We start from the raw sequence: 15,338 nt of genomic DNA, 5'->3' as shown, positions 1-15,338 counted from the left end.
ATTTATCTCCCCATGTTGTTGATGATTACGGTGGTCATGAAAGTAAACGCGGGTGAGTATAGTCATACCGTAAATTATGTTACTTCATTGATGTATTGAAAGTAAATCTATGTTTTATTATCATTTACATCTTGTTGGTGTTTTCTCTCTCTTTTTTGTCTTGTGTGAGTGCGTGTTTATGTGTGTGTGTGTTTGTGTGCACGCATGTTTTTCCAGCTGCACCTGCGTGCGTCCAGTATGTGTATAATATGTGTGTGAATATCACTGTGCTGACTTCTTGTATGGGGACCTACCCCGACAAGCATTTGCTTTTCTGTAATCTAATCTGGAACATAAATATAATCATCATTTTTGAATGTGACGTATTCTAGATTGATTTCAGTCCATTCTGTAACATGAAAAAAAAAAATATTTAAGGTCCGCATGCACAGAATTTTCAAATATTTGCTACTATTCATTGATCTCTAGATGTATGTTACAAATGTAATTTACGTGGAAACTTAATAAATGAAAATGAAATGAAATACATGTATCTTCTTGTACGAATTCCCGATGTGCACAAGGAAACTAGACTTAACGTCGATATGTTCCTTTTGCGACCAGTCACCACTCAATCCTACGAAAGTAGCAATGAAAGGCTTATTCCCTATTTTCAAAGATTTATTTTCTTAGTACATATTTGCGTAAGCCTTTAGGAAGGAACTTATCATACCATTGTCAATGCCAAAGATGATATAATGGAATGTAAACAGAGCTTTCATATTACCACCTTTACCAATAATCCTTAAATGGAGTAGAAGCTGCTTAATATTTGCAGGAGCTAAACATAAGGAAACTGCTGAATAGAAAGATTGAAAGGGTATTGACACGCCCATATTGACCGATCCGTATGCTAGCTGAAAACACCGAGTATCATAATACCCTCGCGTGAATACCTGAGAAAACCGACTACGAATGTAAAAATAAGTGGGTGATATAGTATAATATCGTATTCGCTTTCCCAAAATTCACTTGAACAAAAAGAAAAAAACCCACAAAATAAAGATACTGACAATTGTAGTATGCACACAGTGACCAATATGAAGCCTTTTTTGAAGGAAAGTCAATAGACAGTACACCAAAAGAAAAAAGAAAAATAAATGAACAGAGTCGCATAGGTCATGATTCACCACTTGCATATTCGAAGAAGATCAAACATTACCAATAGTTCAAAGATCCCGAGCCAACTTTTACTGGACCATTCCAAAAAAAAAAAAAAAAAAAAAAAAGAGAGAGAGAGAAAGCACAGGAATGCAGGTACCATTTAGTGCCGCCGTGGACTTTGAAATGGTGTTGTCAACACTGCGTCTTTATCATGATATTCCCTTTTATTAACATTGCTCTCTGGCTTTGAACTTCTTTAAAATAGGGAGCATTAGATTATCGCGGCGCGGACGCTCAGAGGAAAAAAAAACTGCTCTGAGCATGCACAGATTTGCTTAATATCAAAAGCGACCTCGCGTCGTCTGAGTTTGGGCGGTCGGTTCTGGGTCATTTTTGCTTCCACTCAACTTCACACAGCAGACATGTGGTAAAGAGCTACTTGATTCAATGATCATACAGGGCCGCCATTTTATCTTTATAGGGTTGCGATCTCTTTGGTCTGAATTCACAAAGGTGGTACAAATGAAACCATGGTTCAAACCATGGACAAAAACCATGGAGCGCCAAGTGTCGCACGGAATATTTCGTTACAAAATTGGTCATTTCGTCGACAAAAAGTCCTTTTCGTTAATGAAATTATCTTTTCGTTAACGAAATTATCTTTTCGTTAACGAAATTATCATTTCGTGGACGAAATGTTCATTTAGTTACAAAATGTTGTTATTTTCGTTACAAAATAATCATTTCATCGACGAAATGACCTATTTCGTAACGAAATATTCCATGCGACCCTTGGCGCTCCATGGTTTTTGTCCATGGTTTAAACCATGGTTTCATTTGTAGCACCTTCGTGAATTCGGGCCATTGCGTCTAAAGCTACTTTGCTATCCATACGACGCAGAGAGAGAGAGAGAGAGAGAGAGCGAAGAAAATGGCCAGCCTTATCGTCTAAAACATTCGCGTCGCAAATCTAGAGCTCCCTAATGCGGATATACGAATAAAGAAAGATAGTGTCCATACTGCTATTGTGACTATGATCTGTGATGTCATCACCCACTAGCCCTTTGTGAGCTATGAGCACTCTGGCACAGAAATTTTCACAGCTTTGAACGCACTGTTCCAAGTCCACGGCACATAATACTTGAAAGAGTTAAACCTCCATGCTCACAATGGATTTTTAGACAATGCAAATGTGCCTAAGAATGTATTATGTATTTCATGGGATACGTACGAAGTATATAAGCAAAATGTTTAACTGCAGCCTCCTAACACACCTATGGTGAGGAGCCATCAAGACATTATTTTTTTAAACAATTTGAAAACACCCACTTGTCAGTTATTGATTCTACTTTCTGGTGATTTAGACGTATTTGAATGAAGAATGCGACGTACTTGATACAGTGTTATTAAAGAATGGAGCGATTGTGGGCAAGTTACATAATAAATCTGGAATATAAACTCAGTCATGATAATTGAATTGCTTGGAAAAGATTTAAAAAAAAATCCCACTGAAAAGCCATTGAAGAGAGAGAATGTTCAGGGTGACAAATATCTATTAATCCATGTCCTTTACATTGTCATCCGCCAACCCGAAGATTGCACGTTGCCAACAGGTGATGAGTATGCGGGCACAGCCTTTGACCCAGAGCTAGATATCTACCCATCAGGCACGTTTCTGCGAATGAGCTGTATACAGGGTACGCCTCGCGATGGATCATCGGTCAGTTTCTGCCTCGGAAATGCATGGCAACAATCACTCCTCACATGCTACGGTGAGCCAAATCAAGACATTATTATGCAATGGTCTTCCATATCCCCACCATGAATTATAGCATACGGGGCAAATCTCTGCTCTCTGTTCATAATGTCCTTTATACACACAGAGGCTTTTATGGTAGAGCAATTTAATCACACTTACATTGTTTACAGGGATAGATTGTGTATTGCTGACATAGAACACACACACACACACAATGCCTGGAGACAAAGCATTTTAACAAGTAAATATGTTTGGTTTGGTTTGGTTTCTGCCTTTTTCCAAATCACACATAACAAAAAGAATACATATATTTAGAAAGTAACATTACACGACGTATAAGTCAGCTTACTGTCTTACAAATTAATTCAAAGTACATTATATACATGCATATACATAAAAAAAATGTTCAGAAGGAAATCGTGGAATTAACCGTTGTATATTATGTAAATAACGATTGATTATTCATTCAGAATATTATACCATGTCGTTACATTAAACGAATTTCACAAGGAATAAAAAAGGAATTTGAATGAATTGATTTTAAGATTAAGCATTTCTTTTTTTAAATTAACATGTGATTTGGTTTGTATTCTCTATCCATATGCAGCCAACTGCGACCCTCCCAATTCTAGGAACGGGGCAGCGTACGAGCCATCCATGACTTCTTACACCGAAGGGACAACCATCACCTATTCCTGTACCAATGGAAATGACTTAATTGGAACCGACCAGGCTACCTGTAGAGATGGTGTTTGGGACCCTCCTCCAGTCATTGGAAACCCGTCTTGCTCAGGTGATACCTTACCTCTCCTTAAATCAACGTCAATGTATTTGTATTTCTATTTGTACACTATATCATTATCATGTCGCTCTTTTCATTATGTATAATGCCTATAATATCTATGTTTGAACGGATAAAGCTTCTATCATTGGTTTCCTGAGGTACAAAACAAACTTATCTTTTTGTTGTTATTGTTGGATGACTTGATAGGAAAACATAAAAGTCTAGAGCAGGTAGGACGTATAATGTGCATAGGTTATTTCATACTTTATCATCCACAGTGTATTTGTTATTCTTATTGTTTGATAAAACAATTATTATGATTTGTGTAATCAGGGAGGTGAGTTCGTCTCACCTCCCTGATGGTATCTTGTTTCATCCTTTTGTGGGATGGAAGTAGATCACCCTTCTTTTGATATGAACCGAAAATTTAAAATGATCATTTTTAGCCGACTCAAATATATACGGTGATTATATATTCTTTTCCTGTCTTTTTGTGCCTCTTCCTATACAAACGCTTTCTGATATTCCTTTAGAAACTTTTTCCCAATATGAGTTAGCAGCTTCCAAAGAGTTTTCATCATAAAAAGTCCTTAATTTGAGTGTAAGTAAATTGCATTGGCACTTTGAACCAGGTGCTCTCCTTCATTCTTCATCGTCTCGTTCTGTATGAAGTCAAACCATGTAAACCAGATGTAAACTTTACTAGATATGCCATAGTACGCACTTCTGTATATTCCTACTTTACTTTACATTCTGCTTTAAATGTGCTTTTGATAAGTTGTTACTACAGATCTACTATGACAAAAGGTTGCGTTCGTTTAATGAATATTGTGCAAAATAGTAATAAATAATGCGAACGGTGGACAACTGTTTTAAACTATTGGTCTCCAAAGTATGCACGGTTCCGAGCGGCGGCGATGACGACAACACACTCTTCGTGCCCGTGCAGTCCGAGTATGAACCGGACGATTCCGTAGAGATGAGCTGCAGAGATGGAACCACGGGCGAGGGAGCCTCAAACAGTGTATGCGACGGAGAGTCGTGGGAACCCGAACTTCTAATCTGCTACGGTGAGAATTAAGATTCAGTTCTGTATAGTTCAGCGTATGTTATCGAAGCTCCGAACCTGCTTCAGCCAATTGTTGTTCTTCAGCTGATTGAATAAGCACCACTACAGATAAGAATCACAAGCAATGAAAGAATTAATATTAAACAAGATCGGATAAAATGAATAAATTGTCATTGCACCAAACGAGTATTGGTTGTAATGTATTGACATGCAATCAGTTAAAATAAAATGAGATTTAGTAACAGTGTAATGCCAATACACTTACAATACCCGAAAATGAAATGGATTGAATTGAAAGGAATACAAAAAAAGTCATATTCATCACTGATCATAGTTTTGTTCCTTTGACTGTTGTCAAAACTTGAGGAACATTAATTGAAACGAAGGAACAAGCAAGCAACATTTCGAAATCAAAGTAATAGAAGATTATGTCTCTTCATAGTTTATTCTCCACCGATCCCTCCTCAGGGAACTTCAGTACAGGCTACCACTTCACTGTGCATAATTCTAAATCGACCTATAGATACCGATTTGTGGGGAAGGCTTTAACTTTTTAAGTCCTTAATCTGGTTGTTCATAAAAGCTCCAAGGCTGATACCTCAAGACCTCTATATGATACTAACAGCAACAAAAATTAGTAACCGAAGTAATCTCTTATGATGGCGATATAAAATGTAATACTAAGTTCTTTCTAACTCACTCGAGAATGAAGTCAGGTTTCGACCACCTGTCGTCCATAAAATAATTAATCGAAGTGCCAAAGATGCTTCTAAATAATATGAAATGTGTGGAAAAAAGGGGAAGCCAACAAAAGAAAAGGACATTACAATGAACCAACAACAATCATACAGTAAACAAAGAAAGAAACAAGCAAACTCTAAATGAGTTTCATCGTATGTCATTATCCAGGCCCGTATGAACAGCCACGTTACATTCTTTATGTTACGATAGATCTTGTCACATGCAAATTTTGGTGCCGTGCTCCCGCGTCACAAAATAAATAATGTCATCTTTTTTCCTCTCTTTGAAGCTGACTGCGAAGCCCCGGATGTCAACGTTGACGTTACATACCAACCGATCCAAAATGCATACACTCATGGGGATGTTTTGATCTTTTCATGTTTAAATGGTAACAACTTGAGAGGAGACAATGAGACGGTGTGCACCAACGGCGCTTGGGAGCCTACCACAACCACCGAATCTCCGTCCTGCGCTGGTAAATGTTGACACTTTCTTTTCTCCTTGACTCATTATCATATTTTTTTTTTTGTCTTGGTGCATCTGTTAAAAGTTCATGTGCTTTCATTCACAAATAATGTGTGAATAACGGAAAGAGAACTAAGAAAGAAGCAGACAAGACACAGAAACCTACGCAGTAGATTGGCAACGACATCACTGATACGAAAAAAAAAAATAGTGGAAAATCAACATCAAATGCTTCGAAGATATGAAGTATTATACGAATAATTTATGAGTTGTGAGTGCATAGGGCACGAATATCGCACGAGGCGCGAGATGAGCCACTGGTCTATTCAACAAGGCGCGTAGCGCCGCGTTGAATAGACCAGTGGCGAATCTCGCGCCGAGTGCGGTATTACGTGCCCCAATGCACGAACAAAATCATAAATTATTCGTTTTATACAACACCTTGTCCACAATCACAATACAAAATTAGTGACCGCCAACTCAGGAAGGCCCAAAAATAAATGTAACAATTAGGCAGAGAATTGTAAACCACCCTGTGTACTGCTTTCAAACACTCGTCATGATTCGACCACACAGCAGTACTGCCACACAGTCACAGGAATCACGAACTCCGCAGGGTCTATACCCATTCTACGCTAACGTTAGATCGAGTTAGGCCTGGCTGTTAGGTCGATCTGAGATGTCGGTAGATCTAGTAGTAGGTCTAGACTTTGTCTATTTCCGAAAATGATTTTGTATGAAAACACAGAAAAATAATCAAATTACGGTTTCTCAACTTGAAATGAAGTCTTGATGTTGGGATCACTGTGGTCCACGTAGCAGATCAGAGTCAAAAGTAAAAACACAGCAGTACCGCTAGGTGTATACAGGCCGCGATACATGCAACTAGCTAGGTAAAGTAACTGCGCGTATACGTTAACGTTGCAGTACTCCGCCGCGCCTGGTCTGTGAGACTTACCGGCAGCGCAGCGCAGCCGGCCAGCACGTACACTGTACAATGTAGTTTGCTGGCGCTTTGCTACGGGTGTGAGCCACAGAACTCTGTGAGCGGCCATGCTTTAGTAGCCCCCCGCGAAGCCGTGCTATAGTACCTTCGAGCCGTGCTATAGGCCCATGCCAGGGGCCTATTGTATGGCTGTCACTCTCAATGAGTTTGATAGGTATTTTCTATTGAATGTCATGTGACATGTTCTTGGCCAATCACAATTCGACATCATTCTGAGGTGTTGTATAAATATGACTATCAGTGAGGTGCCGCATTCAAAATACTAACTATTCACATAGAGCATGGAGAGAATAGTATTAGAATGAATTATGTGGTAACCAGTGTATTAGCATGGTGATTTGTTCATGGATCTCTTCATTGTGACAAAAGATATTTCTCACACAAAGATATTGACGACGACGACAGCAAGAAAAACAACAACCATAACAGCATAAACTAAATCGCTCTACCTTTTATCTTCCTCAAACCCCCAAGGAATTACAACCATATTGCCAACAACGGCGCCACCAACCGAGGACGCAGTGACCACATTGACAACGTCGGAAACCGACAGTGTGACGAGTGCAGCAACTGAGGCGGGCGTGTCGACTTCGGCGACCCCGAATCCAGAAACTGAAACAAACGCTGGATTTTCCAGCGGAACTGCATCCGTTTTCACGACCGAACCTCAAGACGGTACGGATATGGGTTCGACCACCGACACACCAGATGCAACAGAGGCCGAATTGACAACACAAGTTACGGATGAGCCGGATATCGGATCAACAACAGAAATCCCAGTTGAGACAATGACATCCAGTTTAACCACAGAATTACCGGATAGTACTGGATTAACGAGCGAACCTGTTTCTGGAACTGAGACCGATTTGACGTCTGCATTAAATAGCGGGACCGAGCCTAGTGATAGAACCGATAGTGCCACGGAAAGCGAGTTAACGTCCCAGTCAGATGGCGAAACCGATGCTACATTCTCTACTACTGGCACAGCAGGAGAGATTATTTCTGGAATGACAACTGCTATACCAGGAACAACTGAGCTCGGTCTATCTTCCGCGAGTGGACCAGGAATAACCACTGGACCGGCTGATGGAACCGAGGCCATATTCACCAGTGAAACACCAAGCGGGACCGGGTTAGGATTAACGACTGAACTACCAAGGGAGACTGATAGTATTTTCACCGAGACTCCTGTTGGGACAGAATCTGGGTTGTCGTCCACGGATTCGACGGCAGTTTCCGAAGGAAATACTAATTTTGTCATTACCACAGCGTTGACTGATGGGACTGATTTTGGAGATACGACGGAGTCACCTGCTGGAACAGAAGCAGGAGTGACAAGTGGTATTTCAGGCGTGACACCCCGTGGCACATCGACAGGCAATGCCATGGAGACCGAGTCCGCACCGACGACTGATGGTGAAAGTGACACAGCATCAACAAGTGAAATTTCGAGTGGTACGGAGTCAGGTGTGACAACTGAAACGTCAATGGATACGGACGGCGTGTTCAGTACACGGGCTTCGCGAGAGACCGAGTCCGGCTTGACCAGTGAAGTCACCCAAGGAACTCGGGCTGCAATGACGACCCAGTCTTCAAGCCTGTCTTCGCAGAGGTCAACAGTCAGAGTTACTGGCGATACCTCCCAGGCATTAACAACCGAGCCGTCCAGTGAGACGGATTCGGGGCTAACTTCTGAAACTACAGGTGCGACTGAAGCTGGATTAACCACTAGTGCGTTTGGAACCAGTAATACAGAAGCGAGAGTGACATCGGCAAGTCCCGGCGGGACTCAGTTCCGGACACCGACCGACGTTTCCGTTGCCACTCTTCTGATATCAATCACTGAGGAACCTTCTGACACAAGGACGTCCTCTACGACAACAGCATCGTCCACCTCTAACCCGACGTCTTTTGAGTCCACACAGTCGACGAATGCCGCTACTACCGGGCTGTCACAGACAAGCAGTACTGCGGAGCCCACAACAAACGAAGCAATTGCAACAACAGCTGGTGTCATTACAGAACGTAAGTTTTTTAACGTTCGAACTCTTCATGTTTCGACAAAATAATCTGATTTTGAATGTGCCTGTCAAAACGTCCAAAATAATGCACACGTAAGGATTGTTGCTGCCTCTTCTCTGAGTTTACACTTGAAGAACTACTGAAGATGACATGCCCTAAATTTTGCTATTAAAGTCAATGATTTGCTACACCTCCTGTTTGTAGTATCGTCATTTCCTTGATCTGTGAACGTACTTTAGATAAACCAAATAATTCAAGCTATTTAGAGAAATTGATTTTCACTTTGAAATGCCTCATATCATTCTTTAAGGTGGTGAGCATTCTATGCGATCATCAAGCATTTTGTATTGCACCGTGTTATCTGCACAGATGATAAGTGTGCAGTTGCCGTACCATTAGCAAAGGGTACTAAATAGATGATAAAAAGGCAAGGCTCATGAATAGACAATGATATTTCCGGGGGTTGTTTCATCTTCACGAATTTAGTGATAATTGACAAAAAAGAGATTTTTGTGGATCTGAACTTATTGAATAAATTATACATAATTTTCATGGAAAAAAAGCAGAATAAAACCAAACTGGAACTGAAACTGAGATATCAGTCCTTGATGATCAATCTTGTGAAACATGAGTGTTATTGCCAAAGATGACCGAAAGGAAGCCAGCATGTCATTGTATTTCTTTTTTCATGAACTATGAAGCAAAATATCGTCTGTCATCTTTTTAAATGCTTATCCTGTCCAGTATTTTGTTTGTTTGTTTGTTTGATTATATTTCAAACTTCATTTCTTTTTTAAAGTACCTGCATTCCAATAAGCTGCTACTAAGTAGAATGAGTGGGATTACTTAAGTGGAGGCTATGTTGCAACCTCTCATTTGCTTACTGACAGATTCAGAGGTGATAATGGCAAATAAAAATTATTGACCTTTATGGTGACTATTGCTCCCCAAGCTCAACTCTGTTTCAAGTTGCTAGTGTTTCGGTACTCCAGTCTCTAGATAGTATTAGCGCCCTCTTTTGAAAGAGTTACTGGCAATGACAAAGAAGGTAAACGCATTCAGTTAGCGCTGTATATTTCTGTGTTCTGTTGTGTACATTTTATACATACATGTATGTCTATCATTGTTGTCTTTTTTTTTGAAAGATGTGAAATAAATTGAATTGAATTCAATTCAATTAAATTTACTTTTCCTATTCAGACAACGAAAATATTCAACTTGTTAAGCGTAATATTATGCTTAGTAGGCCTACTCACCACGTATGCCACTAAACGATATTGTATGTAAAGCTTTATTCAAAACATGTTTGTGATCGGTACGTTAAAGATGAAGATCATTACTTTTCACGCAGAATCTTCTTGATGATTCTGATAAAATAGAGATATCTTTGAGCAAGTACGCAGCAAAATCAATGTCAAAAACAAGAAATGCTCGCGGACTCTGTCAGTTTTGTCTGTTGTAACCCCAAACGATCCGACGATGATATGAAAGTACCATGTGGTTATTTGATAAACTACTTCAACAGAGAATCTCTGCAATGGACAGTGTGATGAGGAAAGACAAGACTGCGTCAATGGAGAATGCGTCTGTAAGGAGGGTTTCGAAATCCCCTACGAAGAGTCCGTGTGTGAACGTAGGTGACAGCTGCACTTTTTAATTAGCAAATTCGTCGTAAGTTCGTTGCATGATTATTGAACGCCATAAGTTGCATGGTCATGGCGAAACGCACACGTGCCTTTTCTTGGGGTAACTTAGGTCCAACTCTGCATCGGTGTATAATACGTCCTTGCCTTACGCGTGTAACCGTATTCTTATGTCTGTGTCTCGATTGCTCCGTGTTGTTATCCTAACCGTTCTCCCAATGTAAACTCTGATGTCATATTTTTCTTTATTCAATCTCACTGTTTCATGTAGAAGACATTTGAAGCATTTACTGAGAAGAAATGTCATAGGATATAATTTTGATAGATCAATAACATCTTTCTTTCTCGTCATTTTCATCAACGAATGTGTAAATAATCATTTCTTGCCCAGAAAGTCACGAGTAAACATGAGGAAAAAGGCTTAAAAAAGATAGTCAGGCAAGATTATTGTTTAGTTCAATAGGTCACCAAACAAGTAGTCAAACATGTATGAATATCGTGAATACTACTTTCTCTACTCCTTATAGTTGTCTACATAAACATACGAATCATACGTTGCTGTCACAAAGTGTACACATGTCTCAGAGCAAAAGAACAACTTAACCTAGGCTGACTCGTTGAAAAGGTTGTTTCTTTTGTTTTCCAGCTATTACGTTTTACAGCATTGTGCTAGCAATCACGGAGGTGAATGGTGGTAGTGCCATCTTCACGAGCGAGCTTAGCAACGTAGCCAGTACAGCATTCATATCTCTGCAGTTGACCGTTTGCACCGGAGTGAGTTATCAGGAACTTTCGTTTCTTTTTATTTCATCTCCAAAGCATATGATTACAACATTTGGATGCACATAATACTACCATGGGCGTCACATGGGGAAGGTGGGGGGGGGGGGGGGGTGGGAGGTGGGTGGTGCGTTGGTGCAAACACCTCCGCCCCCTTCAGACCCTTTAAAAAGTTGTACTTATCAGCGCTTATCAAGTATGCACGCACAATTTATTTCAACCCCCCCCCCAGAAAAAAAAACACAAAAAAACAAAAGGAAACAAAACAAGTTTCCATGCTCCCTCGTATGAGCACGGGTGAGAGGCCATTTTTTATCTTTTTATTTTCTTAATTTAATTAATTTTTTTTTTTTGCTTGTCAGCTGATGAAACCCGGAAGTGAAAATTGCGCTGAAGTCCCCCCCCCCCTTTCTTTGTTTGATAGAAATATAAACACAACTCCTTGAAACAAAGCTGGTGACGGCCCTGACCAATGATTCAACAATGTAATGGAAAAACAAACTATGAACAGTGATTCAATTTGATAATTTCAAGACAATTACAGAAAAAATGGTTACAAATGGATAGGACTGCTACAATTCGTCCCCAGACTTAGAGTACCATGCTTGGAATACCATGCGGCAATGGGAAGGTTGACCTGATTCGGTTATTAGAGCTTTATCCCTGGTTTTATACCACCATTCTACAAATATTTTCTCATCGGTCACTCGTCTGAAGCAAAGTTTGTTACTTCCGGTCACCTGCCGAAATGTATAGTATCATAGTCTAATGAATCCGACGTGTGTTGGTTGTTTCATACAAACACTAGTCACAATGTACAGACTATAAAAACTAAATGTCGCTTTCATTTAAATTCTGGTCAAGTATTTTGTCATATGTTGGGCCCTTCTTGTTATTCTGTTGAAGATTTCATGACACAATTTTAGTTTTTAAAGTATGTTGTTGTATCAGCATAGTATCAGCAGTCTCTTGGAATAATGGTCTAAGCATCAATGTGTATCTTCATTAAGTCAGTATGATATGATAATAATTGGAGTCTAAGGGAGCGTTTTCCCCGAGCACGGTAACGGCAACGATCCGGTATTTTGCTATTTACTTAAAAGGTACGCCAAAAGGAATCATGTCTGGTTCTGTTTAAAAAAAATGAATCAATAATTCGGTACAAAATCACCAAAAATTTAATTCTTATGTCAAAATCAAGAGCAACAAAATCACCAGTTGAAGATTAATCTTGTAATTGAATTATTAGCTGGGAAGTGATAAGATGGTTACAAAATCAGACATGGTTCCTATTGGCGCACCATGGGAAAAAACAAAACAAAACAACAACAAAACAAAACACCAAAGCAAAACAAAACTGGACCGTTGCCGTTACCGTGCTCGGTGTAAACGTGCCTAAGAGATCTAGAATATAAGGTGGGGCAACCAACGACTATTTCAAACATTCTCTACGAAATTGTGTGTGTAGCTTTCCCGAGCGCTGGATAACTTCTTTCTGGGGTTCAAGTCCTGCTCGGTCATTAGTTTCGTCGACGGCTCCATCATCGCCACGGTACGGGTGGGATTCGCCAACACTACCGGGCTGGACCGGGACGGAATTGATGCCGCACTCGATCTGGTGGAGAACGGTTTCTTCGCGCTTACCGAAACCAACTTTACCATCGATCCAAGCTTGACGGAAGTGAATCGTGAGTTGATCAGTATAGTTCAGTAGACTTTCATATCACTTGTATGTTACACAGAGTATCAAGTTTGTATTTACTACTGAAACCCCTAAAGCTGCAAAACAAGATCAGAAACAAGACTTAACATTGCTAAACAATCGAAGTTTGAATAATTATTGAAACCGAATGATGTCAAACATTCATAAAATCAAATGAATATATACATAAATTATATGATTTTTCAACAAAAACAAAACTTTACCACGGGGTTTGCTAGGGACAGCTCATAAGAAGATCCCTTGGCTATGGAGTGTCTGTTCGAGAAAACATAAAAAAATGTAGGCCCCTATACATATTCACGGTTATGATATTTAGGTTTTTCTCTCTTATGTTTCTGATTCTAACAATAATAACTCCAGCAATAATTGGAGGCTGTTTTTGTTTTTTTTTCTCTTTACTCTGCTCCCAGTATGAAATTTGCATGTACCTGATACCGAAAACGGAACTTGTCATGTGTTTAATTTAGATATGATTGATATACCGATGTTGAAAACAAGGGGTGACTGGTGTGTCACCTGTTTTTTCCATAAGTTCTGTTTATTTGAGGGCATCTGACTACGTTTTACATACCTTGAAATTGTATTGCTTCCTTTCCTTCTGACAGATATGATTAATGTTAACCAGACAGAAAACAAACACGAGCAGCTCTATTCTACTCTTATGATTGCATTATTATCAACATTTATCCGTTCATTAGTGTTTTCATATTCTTCTTTAGTTTATAACTGTTATTAGCATTCTCAAAGTACTAGTATTATTATTATCTTCTGCTACCACCATTATGTAAACACGAACCGTTTAACGACAACAGCCCTTACGGAACTGTTTGTGGTCATTATAGATTTTTAAAGTCAAAGTGTTTAATAACCTGTCCTTTCAGCTACCGATGAGTGCGCCCTTGAACTTGACAACTGTTCTCCGAGGGCAAACTGCATGGACCGGGCGGAGAACGGTTTTACCTGCCAGTGCTGGGACGGCTACATCGACCGGTCCGAAGCGCAGTACCCCGGCAGAGACTGCGCAACCTGTAAGTCCCTCGGGAGTTAAAGGGACTGTACAGTCCTGGTTGAGGTGGGGATTCAGGTTTATAACATTCCTAAGTGAGATAAGGAGAAACCTCATATGAAATATGAAAGAGCATCTAATGTTAAGATGTATTTAACGTTTATTTGATGAAAATTGGTTTTCAAATGGCTGAGATATCCAAACTAGTGAATGATCTCTTTATTTCACCTTGTTTTTGGATATCTCAGCCATTTCAAAACCGATTTTCATCAAATAAACTTTTGATACCCCTTAGAATTGCATGCTCTTTGACATCTCATAGAGTGGTTTCTTAACTCTCGCAAAACGTTAAAAGCTAAATTCTCACCTCAACCAGAACTGTACAGTCCCTTTAACCCTTTGTGTGCTTTGAGGGTCATTTGGTACAGAAAACCCTTTAGCCTTGTGCACACTGTCCAAAGCTCCTAGCACTGAAAGGATTAATTAAAAGTAGTCGCTATTTGCTGCTGACAAACGATATCACTGATACATAATATCTCGGCTATAGCACCTGTGTCAACATACACACAACACACAAACACATGCAGATGTTTCATTGCATGCAAACACTCACGCACACACTTAACGATGTACAATAACCTCCCTGGTTCAATGTAGGCATATGTGCGAGTGTGTGTGTGTGTTGGAGGGGGGGGGGGGTTACATTATGGTTATGGTCAAAACCGAAACATAGTTCTGAAAAGAGTTCCAAATTCATTTTCCACCATTTGAATCGATAATTACAGTTGTAATTCCGGTGATTTTTTTTTTTCAGTGAAATTGTGTTATTGTGATATTCTATCACTAATTTTTTATGCATGATTATTATGTACATTTTAGAGAAAATATTTGCAGGCATAATATACCTGTTAATTCTTTAAACAATCATATCCCTTATAGTTGTGAATTGTTGTGTGAGCAAAGGGCATCCCGTAATCGATTTAATCCGTAATGTATTGGATAATTTAAATAAAAAATCATGAGGCACTTTTTTTTTGTTGGTAGGGGCAGCTAGGTACAACAGTTATCTAACGACAATGATATTTCTTGCACGTATATGTATGTACATGTGACGAGTTTAAATGCTAAAACAGATACATTCATTGGTATCATTTTCAGATATCTTGGCTTGAATATGCTGGAAACAAAGAAGATAAT

At 39.5% G+C, this 15,338-nt stretch overlaps 1 protein-coding gene across 1 annotated transcript; it reads left to right on the top strand.

Annotated features, from left to right (window-relative positions):
- Nucleotides 1-36: 36 nt before the first annotated feature.
- Nucleotides 37-13,042, top strand: LOC139738315 (uncharacterized). The gene is made up of 8 exons (XM_071648955.1): nt 37-52; nt 2,739-2,915; nt 3,510-3,695; nt 4,580-4,756; nt 5,786-5,971; nt 7,442-8,992; nt 10,515-10,622; nt 12,881-13,042. The coding sequence occupies exons 1-8, from the start codon at nt 37-39 to the stop codon at nt 12,898-12,900; spliced, it is 2,421 nt and encodes an 806-aa protein (XP_071505056.1). The 3' UTR covers nt 12,901-13,042.
- Nucleotides 13,043-15,338: the final 2,296 nt, after the last annotated feature.

Source organism: Diadema antillarum, unplaced genomic scaffold (assembly GCF_040938485.1).
Source record: "Diadema antillarum isolate AM-2024a unplaced genomic scaffold, OU_Dant_1.0 seq00000735_RagTag, whole genome shotgun sequence".
Classification (NCBI taxonomy): Eukaryota; Metazoa; Echinodermata; class Echinoidea; order Diadematoida; family Diadematidae; genus Diadema; species Diadema antillarum.
Note: the sequence above shows the minus strand (reverse complement) of the source record. Positions and strands in the feature narration are given on the sequence as shown.

Bases quoted from the DNA above. Each gene is read 5' to 3' on its own strand.
- LOC139738315 (XM_071648955.1), top strand. The intron at 4,757-5,785 runs GTGAGAATTAAG...CTCTCTTTGAAG, and splicing joins CGAACTTCTAATCTGCTACG to CTGACTGCGAAGCCCCGGAT. The intron at 5,972-7,441 runs GTAAATGTTGAC...CAAACCCCCAAG, and splicing joins CGAATCTCCGTCCTGCGCTG to GAATTACAACCATATTGCCA.